The sequence below is a fragment of the Lonchura striata genome, chromosome 2 (assembly GCF_050655825.1).
Source record: "Lonchura striata isolate lonStrDom1 chromosome 2, ASM5065582v1, whole genome shotgun sequence".
In the NCBI taxonomy this organism is placed as follows: Eukaryota; Metazoa; Chordata; class Aves; order Passeriformes; family Estrildidae; genus Lonchura; species Lonchura striata.
The window spans coordinates 24,620,811-24,640,761 of NC_140704.1; the positions used below are offsets into that span (position 1 = coordinate 24,620,811).

Genomic DNA, 19,951 nt, shown 5'->3' on the forward strand with positions numbered 1-19,951 from the left:
CTTTGCAATATTCTGCTAAAATGAAACTATTTCTGTGCAATTTCATTCTTAAATTATGATGCATGGAAATATTTTATTCTGTTAATCCATTACTTCCCACTTCAGCAAATTAGGGTTTCAGTGAACCTGAGGCTAAATAGAGAATTTCAAATTTCTAAAATATCACTGAATGGCTAGGTTTGGAAGGGACTTTAAGATTATCTTATTACAGTCCCCTGCCATGGGAGAGGAAAAGGAAAAACACGTCCCTGGGTGGGCTCGAACCACCAACCTTTCAGTTAACAGCCGAACGCGCTTACCGATTGCGCCACAGAGACTCCCTTAGCACTGCAATCTTCATAAGAAAAAATAATTTCCCTACCCAAAATATTTTTTTGTTCCTAAAAACATTGATTTCAAGTAGCAGAGATTTAGTGCAGAGATGCTAAAAGAGAACATGGTCATCACATGGCATTGGTATTGCTGGCAGCCAGAAGGAAAGGCTTATAATGCTGCACAAACACAGCAAATCTTGCACTGTGGCTGTGTAGGCTTCCAAAGGCTGTCCTATAAATATAAAGAATTCTGAATTTTAAGAAGGCACAACTGGGAGCACAAGGGAGAACCAGAAAAAGAACAATATGAAACAAAGTGTTCATTAAAAGAGAATAACTCAATTTGAAAAGGAACTAACAGTGACTGCCGTTTTTCCTCAACCAGGAGTCAAGAAAAGAGAGGGAGGAAATAGAAAAAACTTACACTTGCATATCAAAAAATTCATCCAAATCAAACATTCTTAACCCATTACTTTGATGGATACAAAGCTTTGAGGATAAAAATGCAAGCAGCTGAAAGAAATATAATTTGTATTAGTGAGCTGAGCTGCGTACCAGCTCCTTTCTCAGGACTGTGTAGCTGCACATGCAATGATACACCCCATGATGAAGAAAGGTGTGGCCCCTTGACTGTCCTTAATTAAAGGGGACAGATGACTTAAATATTTGCTATCGCCCATTTCCCTTCCCTGTCTTCATCTGATCCATCTTTGTTTCACATCCACAGAAGCCTGAAATGAAAACACTATTAAGCCTCATGTTATAGAACAGCAGATGTATTTATCTCTTAGTGATAAAGCTAAATATGGCCTTTGTACCTGTGATTTCATAATTACTTCACTTAATATCAGTCTGATTTTAGTACAGACTATTGAGAAACCGTTTTTATAACTATTACAAAAGTATAAATCTGTAAAAGCAGGAATTGCTGATAGAATTTCCAGGTTCTTACAGGTTTGAGGGCATATTTTTTTCAGCATTTGGCTACAAATTCAGTACTCAGGCTACACTGCTTGATTGAACAAGTCCACTAAGAAAAAGGCTTCTTATACTTTGTACTCCTTCTTCATTTAATGCAATCAAATATTTGCAATAGGTGGCTACCATGCATACACATGCCACATGGAAACTTGATTCTTAGGGAAAAATTTATTATCATTATAAGGGTGAAAACCCAACAATTAAAATGTCTGATGCCTAAGATGCCATCATTTGGCAGGTCCCAAAAGCTGCCCAGGTAAAAGCTGTATTACTGAAAGTACTACACCGCCCAGGAATCCATTGGAAATACAGCTTTATTTCTGGAATTACAATTTGAGCAGAGCAATCTGGCAATGCTGCACCATTCAAATTAAGAAATTATATGGTCTGGGGTATGACAGATCCTACTAATTAATTAGTTGACATTTAACCTGTAAGTTAATGTAGGGAATATTCTACTTATTATATAACAAACAGTATGTTCCTTATGAATATATGATCATTTCCCCTAAGAAACTTCAAGATTAGAGGTAAGTGATAATATTTTTTCTAACTCTGGTGCTTATATTCCTTGCTAGATATACTTGTGAAAAATGAATTACACTCTTATAAACATACACAAACTCAAAGGGGAAAACATCACATGAGAATACCCTACTATTCCTCTGAGAATATTTAAATGTCAGCTCTCTGTTACATCTGACTTTATACTACAGTAGCCAATTCATGTTCTTACATGCTCCAAGTCCTTGTGATTACCTTGTGCCTTTGCCTGAGGACAGGAGCTCCAACTTGAGAAGCTACACATGGCTGTAATACTGAAAACAGGAAAGAAGGACATATCTGGTGCTCTCAGCTTATCAGCAAACTCGTATGTGCATGCCAAGTTTGACCCATGGCACAAAGTTCTCCTTCCATTTATGATGAGCCTGCCAAGCAAAGTCGGGAAGCATTAAAAGAAGAATTACCTCATCTAAATTACACCTGTGTAAGTGACATCTGTCCAATTTAAATTTATTTTCTAAATTGAACAGAAAGTCACCATTCCTCATGGTAAGTCATTCACCTTATTCCAACTTACAAGTAAATTACCACCTTATGTGCTCTCTCAGTTCTGCGGAGGGAAGGTGATTAGTTTAAAATAGATTGTTTCTCCATGAGGAGTGGAATTAGGTGGGAATAACCCCTTCATTCCTGACTGTTATTAGATTGATTAATAGAGGAAATAGAGCTGCCAAAAACTATAGTAATGACAGCATCAGTCTTTAGTGGCCACAGCCTCTTATGAAAATAATTAATCCAGTTAACCCAAGGCTACCCCTGTAGAATATGCATGTTTTAAATTCTTCCAGAGACATTTTACTTTTAATATTCATAAACATTATCCCAAGTGCACAACAGTGTCATATCTCCTCTGCCTCTCAAAGGAAACACTTTTCTGTTCTCTGGATCTTCTCTCTGTAGCTGCTCTAAGTGTTCCACTCTCTCTGATGGCCCTTAATGCTTCCAGCAGAGCAAGCAGAAGGCCAACAGGAAACTGTAGCATTTGCAAACCAAAAGCTGAGGTTTGACTGATCAGAAGAGCTAGCAGCCTTCTGGTTTACTTTCAGCCACACCAAGTTGATCAGCAGACAGAAAATAAAGAAGGTACATAATTTACAAAACTGCTTCTAGCTAATAATAGTTCATGTCTGAAGTTGGTTTAATAGGGTACTTTGCAATCCCTAATTAGCCTTTTCTAGCAAGCCTTTTATATATAGTAGTATTGGTGTGAATTACTTAGGTATATGTCATGATGCCAAATTCAATTAGCATGTGAAAAACAAGGAGAAACCTGTCAGAAGTGAGACCACATGGCAAACCACTTCCTAACTCACAGCATTTCAGCCAAAATCTTCTGACTGAATGAAGGGGATCTCAATTATAAAACTCCTAATAAATGTCTCCAAAGAAGCACGGAATCAGAAGCAGATGTCTTGCTTACACCCATATAAATATTTAAGATACTCAGGGGGATTTTCTTAATTAAGAAACTCAACCTGCAACAGTACCAGCATGTATTTGTACAGTCCTAAAATAATACAGTTGAAATCCACACATGGAGTTTTCAGGAATTACTGAAGATCAGTGTTAGTTCTTTATGGAAAGTGAAGAATAGCTGGGGACTTCTATCAGCAGGCAGCAGATCTGAAAGAGTCCTCCAAAGGCTGCGGGACAGAATTACTTTTTCAAAGGGTTGTAATTTTCTGAGATATAGATAAATTGAAGTATGGTTGCTTTGATAGAATTTTAGTTCCTACTGCTCTTTTAGAGAAAGAAGATGATTTAGTTGAAGATCCCAGAAATTCTCCTGTGAGACAACCTTGTTGTGGAAACTTGAATTAACTTTTTGATTTTGAGAATAAAATAATAAATTAAATTTCCCTGCTTAAGCATTATAGCCACCCTAACTGAGAAGTTGAGTCAACACCCCAGGAGCTCTGGCAGAATCCCATGCTTTCTGCATTAATAGTATCAGCAGTAAGTTGGGTAAGTTTTGAGGAGCTGCACTCATGATCATAAATGGACCTTGCAGACTTGCCACATAGCCCTCAAACTGGACATATTTACATTACAGAATGAGACAGGCTAAAGTAAATATGTTTTGGTTGGATAAAAAGTCTCACTTGTTCATGAACAAATGTTATATAAACAGATGAAGAAGTGTATCAGTCGTCCTCAATGACTGCATGAAAGATATATTTCATAAGACTGTAAAGAATTAATGAGCAACAGTGCAAAAAGCTACAAAATATTCTAACTAGAGAATACGTTTAAAAGTGTTTAAGTTGCATTTTGCACTTTAGAAACTAACAGGAATAAGCACTAACATGAATATTTCAACAATTTAAACAGACTTTAACAATAAAGCTTTTTCACAGTAAGCACACTGTGAAAATTCCTGGCTTTTTGAATGAGGCATGAGAAAAAAATAATGCATCAATGAGAATTTTTCATTTATGGAGTAAAAGAATCCTTACTACAACCAGAACTGGGGCGTTGGTTTGTCTGGATTTTTGTTGTTGTCATTGTTTTAGTTTGGTTTTGTCAGAGTTTTTCTGGAAAAATATAACCAAGTAACTATCCGTCCGTATACTTGGTACCATTTTTCTCCCTCTTGCCCTGAGAGAATAAACCTGAGCATTTTAAAATAGTCAAGTGTTTTTATTATTTATAAAGAATACTGAAAAAATGAATGAATCAACAGACAGACTTGACTAGAAAAGAAGTATAGACTATATGTTGGCATTGGTTGGATATAAATGGGATATATGTTGAATATATAGTAACGGCACACATCAGAATAATACTTAACTCAAATTTTGTACATACATTACATTATGTGACTACATACTGCACACATTTCCTAAGTTTTATATTTGTTTATATGGTCATATATGGTTACTTTATTTTGTGTAAATGTCTTTCCTGTGACAGCCTGGCGTGCTCCAGGCCTGCCAGGTTTGGTGGCAGCTTCCCAGCCCCACCACTGAGGAGGGACTGGATTCAGAGCCCAGATTTCCTGCCCAACGCAGGCAGCTGCTTGTGGAGGAGCAGAGTTTCCCTTCGTAAATCTTAGCAAGGTTTGATTTCAGTAATCACTGCATGCATCCACCAAACCCAGGTAAATCTATGGAAGTCGGCCTCTTCTCCCAGACAAATAGCCATAGGAGAGAGGCAACAGTCTTAAGATGCACCACAGTTGATTTAGGTTGAACAGTGGGAAGAATATCTTCAGAGAAGAGGGGATTATAGGCTGCCCGGGAGGTGGTGGAGTCACCATCCCTGGAGGTGTTGAGGAAAGTAAATTCAGTGCCATGGTCCAGCTGGTATGGTGGTGTTCGGTCACAGGCTGGACTCGATGACCCCAGAGGTCTTTTCCAACCTAAGATTCTGTGATTCTGTGTGTCAGCTTGCTTGTACAGTTACCCGCGTTCAGAGGGAGTGAGCGTCTCCCAGCCTGAATGACCATTTCCTTCTCACCAGAAGTGACAAGTGTTTAAAAATCGCATTATTTGGAAGGAAGCCCTCACTGTCCAGTCCCCGGTACGGACCGCGGGCGGCAGAGACCCTCGCCCAGTTCCTCATTCACGGAGCACAGTCCCCAGGGGTCTCCGCCTGGCCGCCCCCTCAGCTGCGGGGCTCGGGCCGAGCGCGGCGGGATCCCCTTGATTCCTCCGGAGCCGCCGCATTCCCGCGGCGCCGCGGGGCGGGGAGCGAACGCTGGGGCCGCCCGCTGGCGGCCGAGGGGAAGCGGCGGCACCTCGAGAGGGGCGCCGGCTCCGCCCCGTGTGCCGCGGGGCGTGGGGCTGCTCCCGGCCCCGGCGGCGAGGACGGCGGCGGCGGCAGCGGCGGGGTCCGCGTTGGCCGCCGGCGGGGACCCAGTGCTGCCCCGCCGCGCCCGCCCGCCCCATCGCACGCCGTTGTCATGGAGGAGCCAAGATGGCGGCGCTGGCCTACACCGGGGGCAAGCGAGAGATCAACTACTACTTCAGCGTGAGGAGCGCCAAGGCGCTGGCGCTGGGCGCCGTCCTGCTCCTCACCGCCTGCCACACCGCCTCCCGCCGCTACCGAGGTGAGGGGGCGGCCGCGGGCGCTCCGCGGGGGGCCGCTGCTGCCGGGCAGGGGAGGCGGAGCCGCGGCGGAGCTCGGGCACCGCGGCCGTGCGGGGAGGGCGGAGGGTCCCTCCGCCCGGGGCAGCCGCGGCGGTCCGGGCGGCGCGGGGCGGCGGCTGGCTGACCGCCGAGGGACGCGACCCCGGGGGACAGCGGGGACGCGGCCCCGGGGCCCCGCGGGCCCGGCCGGGGGTCGCCGCAGGCCCGGCCGGTCGGGCGAGGCCCCGCGGAGTGAGGGCGGCGAGCGCGGCCGGCGGGGCTGGGGCTGTGCGGCGTTTCTCTGAGAGCTCGCCGCAGCTCCGGGGCCCGGCCTGCGGCAGGTGAAGCGGCAGGGGTAGAGGGTGACATGTTCCCTGTCACTTGTTTCCGTACGGCATGATTAATGGCTAATTACCTAGCAATTAGTGGTTAAAGGCTTAATTGGTACGAGATCTGGTATATATCGTTTCACTCGTTGAACCATCGCCTCAGACATCACGAGGCCGGCTGCGCTGGTGGGTGAAGCGCAGTAAGGAGCTGTTTGGCTTCACGTGTGTCGGTGGCCGCGGACGGGCTCCGGGCACCGAGCGAGCTTGTGTCGCTGCGGCGTGACCGGCTGCGCACCTCGGACACGGGGCGCCGGCTGCTCTGCTCGTTCCTCCTCGCTAGGGCTGTTTTGGCCCTGAAGCGGAGAAACTTGGCATGATCCCTACATGCAAATGCAGTCGCTGAAGGATATATTTACTTGTTTCTGTGTCACGCTGAAAAATGTGGTATGTTTTTGTGGGTAAATGAAAAAGTTGATCTGTAGGGAGATGACCGCGGTGTCGTGTTCTAGCGCTTGGCTGCCAGCATTCATGGGAGACAAGGCTGAGCGAGGCAGTTCATTGTGGAAATGGAAAAAGGGGTAGGGATCTTTATGTTTAAATTCCCTCTAGCTGGCATGTCGGTAAGTCTGATAAACTGACTAGTATTAAATTGGAAGACTTGGAAGTATTTACTGAATTCTAGCATGTATCAAGCGTGACATAATTGAGCTTGCCTGTTGTGCAGTGTTCCTTAAGGCACAAAAGAGCCATAAAACTAGACGAAGGAGGGTGGCAAATTTTTAAAAAGGGATTGCAAGACTAAGCAAATGGGGACTGACATATCAAGCAGGTTGTAAGGAAAATAAAATATTCATAGTTTCAGTATATACTGTGAGAGTTAATGAGGGGGTTGAGTCTCATTGCAAAATGGTGATAATCTGCTAGCCTTTATGTAAATTTATATAGTCACTATGAATTGTTACAAACCTTTCAAGTTTTTCACCTAAGGCTTTTAGTGTCTTGAAGCAGTTAAAGGGTAAGAGAAAGGTTTTCCCATAAGTGTTTTTAAGGTAGGAGGACATGGAGTCATAATAAAAACAGACTTACTAATTTGGGCTTCTGTGAACATAAAATGTTCAAAAGAGAAGTTCAGAAAAGGCAGGTGGAAAATTTTCAGCAGATGAACATTTAGGATAGGTAAAAGCAGAGGTGCTTTAATTGAAGAGATCATTCTGCAAACTTCTATTGATATCAAACAGTTGAAATTCAGCAAATGCCACAATACTTTTGACAAGTAATGAAAAAACCAGAGGTTTTCACTAATAGTGCACAGCTAAAGTTCACTGGCACCTCACTTATTCTCACAGGTGTTGGTTACCCACTCTTAGTAGTGGTATAATAGAACTTGGAAAGTGTGTACAAAAGAGCAACACAAATGGCAGAAGAATAAAACAGCTTTTCTATGAGAAATAATATACTAAATTCTGTAGCCTGAACAGAAACCTGGTAACTTCTTAATGTTCTCAAATGTTAGGAATTATTGAGGAAAAGTGAATTGATTTTTGCTGTGCCATAACACAAAAAGTATCAACTGACAAATAAGGCAATACGTTTTAAATGATCACAAGAAAGCTCTTTCTTTTACACACAAGACATTTTACACCAAGATTTTTATATCAAAATATCCCAAAAAGGCTTATCCTGATTTCCAGAGGGTGTATGAGGTAGGGCTGCAAACAGGTTCAAAGTTGCCAGGCTGTGAAAGCTAGGCCGTGTCACATAAGTGATTGCTGTGTTTGTTGTGCTTTTATACTTCCCCTTTTATACTTTTCTGTCTGGTTGTCATTACATGTAAAGATTTTAGCTAATTTTGGCCACAGCCATGCAAGTACATATTACAGATAGGAGCAGCCCAGTATACTTCCAGTCAAACTTGCTTGTATAAAATTTGCTTGTTTGAAAAAATGTTGAACTGCGGTTGTGGAAGGTCAGGTTTATGTTCAGGAAGACTGTTGTATTTAGGGGTCACCTGCATTTTTTTACAAAAGAATGTGAATAAAGAGAAGGTACTGTCTGTCTTTAATTTGGGAAGAGTTAAGTGGGTTGAATATTTGCATACTATCCAGTGAAGTTAATGCTTTATGTTTTTCAGTTGCTGTATTTCAAAGATACAGTCCTAATCATTTTGGAAATAAGAATTCACTTAAAATTTTGCATTCTTAAAATCAATAATATTAGACTGTTTAAAACTACATTTTTTACTTTGAATAATAGAGAACAATTGAATTTCCAGCTCTTTGAGAGTATGTATTTTAGAGAAAGCTTTGTGAATTGTAGTCTGCTCTGCTGCTGAATGAAGACTTTGAGATTTCACCATTTAAATGAAATTACAATGATTTTGAGGAATGATAAATTAGAATAATGAACATTAAAAATTCAGAAAAATTATACACTTTGTACAACTATAATGTGTATCTAAGTGAGCATGAAAGTTAATGTGTTGGTAGGATAATTTACACAAAGAAAGAGTTTACAAAGAATGGTCTGTGTTTTGTGTATACAATGGCACTTGGAATTCTTTTTCTTGTGTTTTGGGTTGGTTTTTTTGGTTGGGTTTTTTGTTGTTTGTTTTTTTTATTTTAAGATCTCATTGATGGTTAAGAAGTTGTGGTGTATTAAAATGAACATAGATAGTTCTTTGGCTGCTATTTCACCTGCTAAATCCAGAGCTGAGCTTTTCTGGAGGTTTTACTGTCTGGTTTGTAACCTCCTCTTTACTTTCTTGGCTGCTGTTTCAGTTTTGTTTTATTCCCCTGCTTCATCTTCTCCCCTTATTTTCTGCAATTATGTTTAAAGGAAGATATCAAACTTCAGTAATAGCTTGAATGCATTTCAGGAGCTTTCTAATATTGCTCAGGGCGGTAGTAAGATAATCAGTACCTGGAGTTGGGAGAGAAGGCATGACTCTTGACATGCATTGTTGTCTCTATGTTTGCAATGTATAAAGTGTGTGATGTTGGGAATGTTACTTCAGTGAAGGTACTGTAGGATGAAGGGTTGATCTATTTATGGGCAGTTATTGTGGAGGGAGTGCCATGGAGTGCAGAGGTACTGAGTTTGGGTCATGACCTCTATGTGAGGACATCATCCAGTCTTGAAAACTTGATTGAGAAAGAAGTGATAGTGGTCTACAAACCATGACAGATGTAAGTCCAAACTGCCTTGTCCCATTGAAGAACCAGGGAGTACCCCAGGTAAATCTAGTAGAAACTGTATTTCAGATAAAGGCAGATGATTCTTCAAGCATGAACTCTGGATATAGAAAATTCTAGAAGAAGAACTTGAAGACTGCATGTCCATTTCAGTAAATCCTTGGAATGAACATAGTTGGGAGAATATCAGAGAAGAAAATAATGTTTATTTGCCCTCTTCTTATTTATCTCTGAGCATCTGCTTTCCACCCCTGTTGAAAATGGAATACTAGGCTAGACTGACCATTGGTCTGACTATGAATAAATGTCCTGATTTTCTTACACATCTTTCTCAGCAAGTTAATGGATGTCAGAGTGAGCTTGATTAGTGGTGGATATTCTTTTACAAAGTTCACTCTTACATAATTTTCATATATCTGCAAAGTGAAGGACTTCATATCAGTAATAACTCTAAACCACCTCATTATCAAAATCATGTTGCTTTTGATTAGATAGGTTTTTTATTATTCCTGACAGTTTCATTTTTTTTTTGCAATTTACTTGAAATTATAGCTTGCATGAGTTTGCAAGTTTTAGAATCAGAGAAATTGTGTTGCTTGTAAACCAAGGTATGAGTTGAATTTAATGAACTGAAAGAGGTTTCACAGAAAGTATTAGGTAGGGGCAGTGGTACATTGTTTCTGCCCAAGCTAGAACAAGTTCCTACCATTTCATTCACAACCATTTCCCTGTTTATCAGTGCTCAGAAATGCCAAGTATGACAAAAATGTTGGAGGGCAACTTCTCTTGCAGTGAATGGGTTCAGTTGTGTTCAATTATAAAGCAGCAGAATCTGACATGGAGTTGGGAAGATAACAATCACTGATTTTGTAACTGAGATATTTGAAATTTAACATGACCTGGAACATCAGCACCTGCAAAAGTGATTAATCTTAATTAGCATAAAGCTTATTGACTAGAAGAGATAAGTGTAATTCTGAATGATTAGAAAATTGATATGTAAATGTGTGGGGTTTATTTTTTGTGTATTAACCCATATCACCTGTTCTAAGGTGACCACATGGCTGTATGTCTTAAGGAGACACAACAGACTGTCTTGCAAACCTTGTGATGAGTTTTGTGTTCTATACAAGATGCTGTGCATGGTGATTCTGTGTAGATTACTTTATTCAACAGTTGTATTCTTTAATTTCATATTAGTGTATTTGGGTTAGTAGATAGTAGAGTGGATTGGTATCTCTTAAAGGAAATGCCATTCTAAGTCGCAACATCTTTCTGACAGCAGAGGTGGGATCATTAATATTTTGTGGATGGGGTGGGATTTACTCAACAGTATTGTATAATGAGTGAGAAGGCAACTTGCAGAAACTTGTGCAAGATGTATTTACAATCAGTTAAATTTGTTTGCTGCTGTTTATTATTTCAATTTCTGTTTTTTCAGATGTCAGATTATTTTTTATAATAGCAACAGGGCTGTGTTTTACATTTCATGTGTCTGAATTCTAATCTTAATATAACATTTCAAAGGTGGTGATACATGTGAGTATCTTCTGTCCAGTGGGAGATTTCTTGGAGAAAAAGTATGGCAACCTCACAGTTGTATGATGCATAAGTATAAAAATAGGTAAGAAAACTCATGTCTTCTGTTTATCTGGAAAGAAGAGTCATTGTTGTTTGACTGCAGCTGTAGTAATTGCTGTAATTGTAGTAATAGTGTCATCTATTGTTCACGTCATATCTGATTCTCTAGGCTTTCAAAAGTATACACCATTTATGAGAAAGAAGTCTTTTCCAAGTACTTTATCTGTGTTTCTACAGTGTTTACCCTAGTTGTATTTCTGTATAAAAATACAAATAAATGTTGGTGATGGAGGTACTGGCACAAGTTATGGAGAGCCACATGAGGCTGCATATGTCTCAGATTGCTGACCTTATGTGTCAAATTGCAAGTAAAAATATCCCAAATAAAATTACCTATTACTTTTTTCACTTCCTAGTAAGAGAACTATTTTTTTTTTTTTAGTTATGCTGTATATTATCATTTTGAAGCAACTGTATTTGTAGCACACATAGAAAAACCTGCTTAGTTGTTTCCCTAATCACATTAGCAGGAGAGTTCATTTTCAATTCTGTGTAAATTGCAATATACTGTTTATTAATTCAGCATGTTTAAAAAAAAATAATCATGCCTTAGAGCTGTATATAACGTTTAGAGTTATCTATATAGCTCTGTAGATTTTGAGAATACTTCTTTCTAAGGTATGTATTTTCTGTAATGTTGCTGTTTTGTTTTACAGTGAAGCAAAAAATTGCCTCATAGACAAACATGTTGTGTTTATAGGAGATTCTAGAATTCGACAGCTGTTCTATTCATTCATAAAACTGATAAATCCTCAAGTCAAAGAAGAGGGAATTAAGGTGAGATAGCTTGTTTCTTTATTCCAAATTTACCTCATAAATCTTGTCTGAACTTTAAAAAAGCAAATTATATATTGCTGGCCTATCCATGTGAAAGGAAAAGCACAGAAAGGTATTTTGAAGAAGAACAAGATAAGACCAAAATAATTGTCTGGGTGCACATGTGATAATTGCAAATCTGAGAAAAGAACTGGAAGTTCAAGAGAAAGCTTGCAGCAGCCTTGGAATAAATTAATTAAACTGACTTGTCCCATAGCAATTTGTGTTTTGTATTTGGTTCCTTGATGAGAAAATGATTGCTCCTTTGTGTTTTTTTAAATAGTAGTAATTCATGCCTTCTAATTTGTCATTTAAAATGTCAGGTAAATTGCTGATCTAATCTGTTAATAAAAATCCTTGGGGCAATGACAGATTTCCAGGTTTAACTTGAAACTTAAACTAAAAATATCCTCAGGTCTCATCTTCTTTTTGATCCCTGATGAAGAGCTGTCTGAATTTTATAATGTGAAGTATGTAAACTGCAGCCAGGTGGAAGGAGGAAGAAAGGATTTAGGTGTATCGTTTGTTGAACAGAATGCTGATTTCTTTTGTTCTATGATACTTGTTAGCACATGTCTTCATAGATGTATGTACATATGTGATGGAAGAGACATCTTTCAACAGTACATCAGATTTGTCAATTTAGTACTTCTGTCACTTAAAAGTGCAAGCTGGCAGCTTGTCCAGCATACAGCATGCAATCACTTCCACTTGTCAAAAAAAATATGTTTGATTGATCTAAGAACTCTGGTTTTCTTAGTTAATTGGTTAGGTCACTCATGCTGCCCAAAAATATTGGTGTGATGATGAGTGCTGTAATGGATTTTGAGAGTATTTTTTGTCAAGTGTTATTGAAATCAAGATCTCAGTTTGAAAAAGAGAAGTACACTTGTTGTTATGGACCAGTACCAAAATGAATACTGTATTTTATAATTTTAAAGGAGCATTGTATATGCATATCTGATTCTTTCCTTTCTGATTTTTTAAAATTTTCACTCAGAAAATGTAATAATAGATTCTAGATTTTATTTCTGCCTGAGATTATTTTCTTTTATTCTTTAATTAAAACTGTGTTGGTTGTTTTGTGTAAAGGAGATGGGCAGATGAAAAGGCTGGAATAAGGCAGTATAAGAAAAGAAAAGAAAGAGGAAAAGTCATAAGTTTTTCTTATGCTGAAAGGCTAAGTTTAGGACAGCATTTGATACCTTTGTAACAGAGTGAGCAGAAAGCATTTCAGACTTTGTTGGCTAGATTGCTTCCAGGAAAAATAACAGTTTATTTTAGTAGCTTTTTTTATCAAGAGAGCAACATAAATATTTTGCGTGAGTACGCTGACAAGTTTATACAAGAAAAATCCTTTCTGCTGAAGATAAATATTGCAAGTTAGCATAGGTATGTAAATATTTTGTTTTCATTCTGGAAGTTTTTCTTACTTTGTTTTTACTGTTTTGGGGTTTTTTGACAGCATGGAAATATCCCGTTTGAAGATAAATCTGCTTCAATTAAAGTGGTAAGTTTTTATCTAGTGTTAAATTGCAAAACATAATCATGTTATTATTTCATACAATATGATTGAAAATGCTGTCAGAGCTGAAAGTTAAAAGAAAGTTAAGACAATTGACATTCTTTATAAATGTTTCACAGTACATCTTAATGTACTATATTTTAAGAGAATTTGGCATGGAGTACTTGTACTGTGGCTTAGTTTTGGGCATAAGCTCTGGAACTGTGTATAATTTTTGTCAGATCTTACAATTTGGCCTTTCCAAGCATACCCTTTGCCAGGAAGTTTGTTCTTTTCATGCTGTAAAAATATATATCTGAGTCTCTTTGGATTGGTAATTTTTCATTTCCATTGAGTTTTCTATGCTAGCCCGACAAGTATTCCTTCCACTGTTTTTGCATGCAGAAATAAGCACAATGTTGATTATAATGTGGATATTTTAAAAAAGAAAGTACTTGAGTTTAGTTTTTCTGAAGGACTCTGTTCTCCTCTGCCCTGGCAACAGAGATGCTGTCCTCAATAGTTTTCTTTGCTTCCCATGACAGCTGTCAGCAGTGCTGGCATTGTGCTAGTCATGTATTTATTTATGCCCTGAAGAAAACTCATTCTCTATTCACCAAAACCAAAGCAGCAGTGTGTTTGCCGAGTTGTCTGAATGTGGGTTTTCAGTACTTGTTTGTGTGCATGGAAAAGATTTAGGGTACAGAATAACATTTTGGGGTGGTAAGCCCATAGCAATTTAAGCATGTGCTGACCTACTCTGTTGGGCCTCACAGTGTGTTCCTGTGTTTGTGCTGTAACTAGCGCAGGTAAGCTGTGGAGTGGGTTGTTTCAGGAGTCAATTCAGCCAAAAAGTTACTTTGTAGGATTCCTTTTCAGTCACCTCTGATGTGGTTCATCCTGTAGTTATCAGAATGCTAGAAAAGATGGGACAGAACACAAGGCCAGGAGGAAGGGGTTTTTCAGTGTGATTTGCATTGGGCTAGCCTGACAGAGTCACATCTTCAAAACTCTAACCACCAAGATTTGAGATGGCAGTTCTGGGCTTTTGGGAGATGTCTGATAGTTAATGTATTCCCAGTCTGCCACTTCCTTGTTTTGGTGCAGTGCTGCTCTTTGACATTATTGGCATGGTAGCTAAATTTCCATATTCAGACTGGCTGTGACCCAATAATCCAAATGTGGAAAATACTTGACCATCAGAAGAGAAGATTACTGGGAACAAGTGGAGAGTTTAATTCTGCCCTTTTTATTCATCAGAGTAACTCTTCTGTCTTTCAACCACTGTAGAGGATTGCATGATTGCTCACAGGTTCCACAGCCAAATAACGAATTGACAGTACTCAAGTGAACTACCAAAATGTAGCAATCCAGAGGAGTGGAAGATAGAGATTTCCTCTCTGCTGATAGTGTTTTAGCACTCTGTTACAAAGTTTCCTCACAACAGTTTCTGCATGTGTAGCCCCTGCCATTTCCCTTCAACATGTATTTTTAGGCTATTCAATAGTGCTGTCCTGAGGAGTAACTAAATGCTAGGAAGTCATGGCTTTCCCTGGGGGATATGAAAGCACTAGTCTATATGTCCTTCTAGATGAAAGCTTAGCAGTGCTCCAGCAATCTAAAAGAATTGTTAGGTTTTGATTTTGTTTGAAAATTATGATTTCATGCTATCAATTATTTTAAGCTATGAAACAAAGAAAATCTGCTAGTAAGGATGTGGAAAACTGAGCAAAAAGCAAGTTCTAATAAGTTATATATATAGTTATATGGATTTATACCTGATTGCAGTAGAAACCCAAACCAAATGTCTGTCATTTGTCAGACATTAAAGAAATACCTTCTTTGTGAAATTCCAACTCCTGAACTACAAATAAAAATTTGTTTTTTATGAGGGAAGAGTTTTGTGGATTTGTTGGCTTCTTCTGCTCTTTTTTTCTTTGCTTTCTGTTTTCCATGCTGGAGTAAGGTATCAAGCTGTTCATGCTAACTATAAGACTCTGAGCCAAATGTTTTTCATTTACAGTTGAATTGATGGCAATTAGTTTGGTTTTTTTGCATTTTTTGGTTTTGGTCTACTGATTGTCTTTTAAGCTTGCAGAGTAACACTGCCTTTTGTTTACAGGATTTTCTGTGGTACCCAGAAGTTAATGGCTCTATGAGGCAACGTATCAAATCTTGGACTGAGGTTTGTTTTAAGAGATGTATAATTTGACTTTAAAGTGGTGAAAAAGGGATGTTTACTGCTGTACATGTTTCTGGGTATCTCTGATCTTCTGAGGATGTTATCACTTGGACGTTAAAAGACCCCTAAGCAAACTCGAAAAACTCTACTTCATAGGGGCAGGTTAATTAATCCTATTAAGAGCTAAAAGAATTTCAGTCTGGTTTGGCATTTTACTTCCTCTGTGGCTGCAATGACTCCACTTTAATGTGAACAAATATTTTAATCCTTATGGGTCCATTCCAACTGGAGATATACTATGATTCTATGATTTTGTATATATTTTGTATATTTGAGCATTTCAGAGTGAAGGGCAAAGGTAATTTGCAAAGTCAAGAATTCTTTGATTTTACTTGTTTTCAATATCTTCCTCAATTAACATACAATTAATTCAGGTGTTTCAGTTATGGTGCAGGCTGTCATATTATTCTGTGCGTAACTCTGCTGACAAGTAATACATTTACAGATTGCCGACTAATTTTTTCTTGTTTCTTCCATTGTTGACCTTTTAATAGCCTGGAGTTATTTAGTAGTAGCTCACTGTGATTATTTTGATATCCTGTTGATCATTCTTGCACAACACTTTCCATCAGGATAGCTGAAGTTATCATTTGGTTTTCTTTTTCTATGGTTTCTACAAAAATTGAGAGCTGCTGGTTTTCCTTGCTGTGCTTGGATAAAATTGGTACTGAGGACTATTTGTTTCCTTGTGCTCTTTTGTTTGAGTACACTGGCCCTTGTCCTACACAGAGCTGTCACGCACCTCTGGGGTGACAATGGTCAGTGCAGTAGCTCAGAGGTTTGACAATGCTGAGACTGAGGTAAAAAGTTCAATAACATGATCTACAGTTTATTTGACCTTAGAAGAGGATGTTTAAATAGCTTTTAAAGAGAAGTTATGCTGCTAAATTGATCAGGATTATAGGTGCTTTTTGATACTTCATGCTTTTGTAGATTCTATTATGTGAAAATTAAGGTCTCTTGCATATATCAGGTGTAGATTCTCTGCATAGATCTGCAATCTACTCTTTTGTAGCCATTAGCTGATGGGCAGGTGAGTCACAGTTAATGAAGATATGAGTCTTAATAATAAATATAATTTAATAATATTTTAAAACTAATTCCTTTTTTGTTTGTTTGTTTGTTCCATAGGGTTCTGTGGCAAAACCTCATATAATTGTAGTAGGAGCTGCCACGGTAAGTTATACATATATAGGGGATTTTAGTGAAGAAGGAAGTTCTTGTAGGATAACTTTAATGTTCTCAAGCTGGCTACACGATCAAGTTGTTAAACACAGTTTAGAGTAAAATATCTATTCTCAGTGAATTTGCTGTTACAAAAAGTTCTAAAATATCAGGTATGCTTTATTATACCTGTGTAATGTACAATACTTGCTTTTTGTCAGCAATACTGGTTAATAAGCATTAACTTGCTTTAACCTAGCTAATAAAGTGGGTTTAGTTAAAAGCAGATTATTAATCTTAAAAGTTAAATAAAGTATTTGCTTACTAACTGAAGTGTATTTTTAATACACCTTTTTCAGTCACAAAATTCTACTTTTGAGCATGGCCCAGTTTGGGATGGTGTCTTTCACCACACGTATTTCTTTTATATATATGTATATATATATATGGGTAAAAATCATAATTTTACGTGGCTAATTTAGCAACTAAAGAGGTTGGAATTCTGGAATCTTGTTGTACTGGAAGATTCCACCACTGATATGCATTGCAGCATCACAGAAAGCAGGGCAGCCAAATACCAGGTGTCCTAACCCATCAGTTTACCACCAGGCAGGACATTTCTACCTGTGTTGCACTTGGCAAGAGTCAACCAATTCTTTAAAACTTCCAGGGATGGAATTCAGCAAGCCCCCTTAATTAGTCTGTTCTAATAACAAAGTCAAATCAATCAAATCTCATTATTTCCACATTTAATGTCCCTTACTTCCAAATACTTGGGAATTGGCATTTGGAAAGAATTAGCTAATTTATTTTCAAAGGAGCTGAAATTTAAAGGTGGGGAAATGTATTGCATTTAAAACAAAGTCCTTGAAACACAGTTTGTTTTAGAGACAGTTGAGGCACTTCACCAATCTGGAAACTTTTGGGCATGCCCATCTATAGATGAACTCCCTCAATTTTAAGAGGCGGTCATGTCTCTATGTAGCACTCCACACATTTCCTGAGATGTAAAAAATTCTCCTTTTCCTTTAGGTGAACCCCTAAGTTCCCTTCCTCCGTAGGGTCCACATAAATATTTGAGCTTTAGGAATTGTAGTAAGCCTAGGATATAGTTTCTCAGTCTGAGACTGTAGCATTTATTATTAGGATTAGTCATTGTATTCCATATAGAAAATGCCATAATATATGGATAATGTTCTGGCATGCAGAAGGTCAGGTTGCAAAACTACAGTACACTTAGCTAAATAATTCCCTTTACTCGTATGTATATATTAGCCATAGCTTGTTGCCTTTTGTGGACAGCAGGAGATAGAAACTAACAATATGCAGGGGAGGCCCTGCTGTTTTTAACACTAGTATATTTTTACAAAGCATTTAATATGATTATCTAGAGATGAACAAAGATAAACATCCTCTATTTTAAGGGACTTCCAAAAGAACCAAAGCTTCAAAAATCAGATATATCAGCAACCTCATCATAGCTAACACTGGTGTGGTAACCTGCTACTAGGTTAAACTGGTATGTGCTCTTGGACTTTGTTGCATTTTAAAATTTACCTATATATCTTTTAACTTAGCTGTTGGGTTGGTCATGCTACTTTGGCCTGGGCATGTCTGTCTTAAGATGTCAACTACATAACAGTTTATAAATAGAAGTAAAGTCTTATAAGCTGAAGGAGCTCCAGCTCATGAAAAAGTCAGTTGCTTGCTTATTTTGGGAGAAGGAGCTTCTCTGAGAATGTCACTACTGTGCTCTGCTTCTTAATTCCTGACTTCATGTTGTATGGAATGTGCTGCTTTAACTGTCTGTTAAATACTGTTGGTGTTTCAAATTAAGTATTTAGCTGCTGGGAGAAACTGCTGCTTTTTTTCCAGTGTGAGTTCTCAGAGCAGCTGTATGTTATTTGGTTTCATGAAGTATTAATTTATATTGAATAATATTTTCAGGAAATGCATTAATCATGCACTTGTCTTACAATGAATTTTTTATGTGGCTATTTAGAGATAAATAGAGTTTGCTACATTTAGGCTAATTGTAATGGTTTTGCTTTTTTTAGTTTTTACTAAGTCAGTTGAGATACAGTAACACTTTAAAAGAAAGCTGCCTCCATTTTTCATACAGTGGGGGAAATAATTTTCAAAAGTTAGGAGCAATTCTTGAGTGGCTATAGCATTCTCCCAGGGGTTTCCTATAGAAGATTAAACCAGAAATTAAAATGGCTCTTGTTCAGTTTTTTGGGTTTTTTTTTCCCCTTTGTGGATATCTGCAAAACAGATGGAACTTGATACCACCATCAAGTTTTGTTTGCATGCATCTCTTGCTGTAGTCAGTCTAGAGGGGAATTGATTGAACTGGCCAAGATTTTTCAATAGCAAACCAGGAGACTTCGAATTAAAACATCTTGTGTCATTTAATTTATGAAAAGTCAAATATACACATAAGTTGAATGTTAAATACTCTTTATTTGGATGGTGTGGTTGAATGAAATTGTCTGTCTGGACAGCTGCTTGGTCCAAAAGAATTTTTAACACTTTTGAATAGAAAACTGAAGAAATCTAGCTATATAGAAATAATAAAGTTAGCTACAAATGGAACAAGGGAATCAATTAATTGAGAGTCCTCAGACATACATGTTCTGAATTTATTTCTGTTTTTCTCCAGTGGTCTATCAAGATTCACAATGGCAGCAACGAAGCCCTTGCACAATATAAAATCAATATCACTTCAATTGCACCTCTTTTGGAAAAATTAGCAATAAGTAGTGATGTTTACTGGGTCTTACAAGGTAAAGTAATGAACAGTAGGTAACAATTTTTAACCTCACTGTCTGTTGAATCATTATGCTGTAGGATATTGAAAACTTAATCCATACTGTTTACTTGCAGATTGAAAAAGATGTTGGTTGAGCTTCAGTCTATCCTTTCTTGCAATCATAACTAAGCTGGTACCTAAATAGCTGCTTCTACTGATAGAGATTTCAAAGCTCTAGCAGGAAAAACTTCTGCCTTATGAACTCTTAATTCTTTGCTAGCTTACTCTCAGACTCAACATGGAAGGTCTATTCTCCCTGTGCTGTGCTCCATACATACCTCCTGGGAGTCAAGAACACATATGCATGCAACAGCAGTATTCCT

General features: G+C 38.4%; 1 protein-coding gene and 1 non-coding gene across 3 annotated transcripts in view; one reads left to right on the forward strand and one right to left on the reverse strand.

Annotated features, from left to right (window-relative positions):
- Positions 1-243: 243 nt before the first annotated feature.
- On the reverse strand, positions 244-317 carry TRNAN-GUU (transfer RNA asparagine (anticodon GUU)). The gene has a single exon. It is a non-coding gene; the product is annotated as a tRNA-Asn (tRNA).
- A 5,337-nt stretch (positions 318-5,654) lies between these two features.
- The window catches only part of CASD1 (CAS1 domain sialic acid O acetyltransferase 1), a 29,542-nt gene continuing 15,245 nt past the window's right edge, over positions 5,655-19,951 (forward strand). Inside the window, exons 1-7 of one of the 2 annotated variants that reach the window (XM_021538393.3) lie at positions 5,655-5,910; positions 10,977-11,073; positions 11,747-11,867; positions 13,372-13,416; positions 15,533-15,595; positions 16,784-16,828; positions 19,479-19,602. In XM_021538393.3, the coding sequence (XP_021394068.1) occupies positions 5,778-5,910; positions 10,977-11,073; positions 11,747-11,867; positions 13,372-13,416; positions 15,533-15,595; positions 16,784-16,828; positions 19,479-19,602 (628 nt within the window). In that variant the 5' untranslated portion in view covers positions 5,655-5,777. Of the gene's footprint in view, positions 5,911-6,245; positions 6,271-10,976; positions 11,074-11,746; positions 11,868-13,371; positions 13,417-15,532; positions 15,596-16,783; positions 16,829-19,478; positions 19,603-19,951 lie in introns of those variants that run through there. The other variant, XM_031503835.3, reaches the window with a different exon arrangement.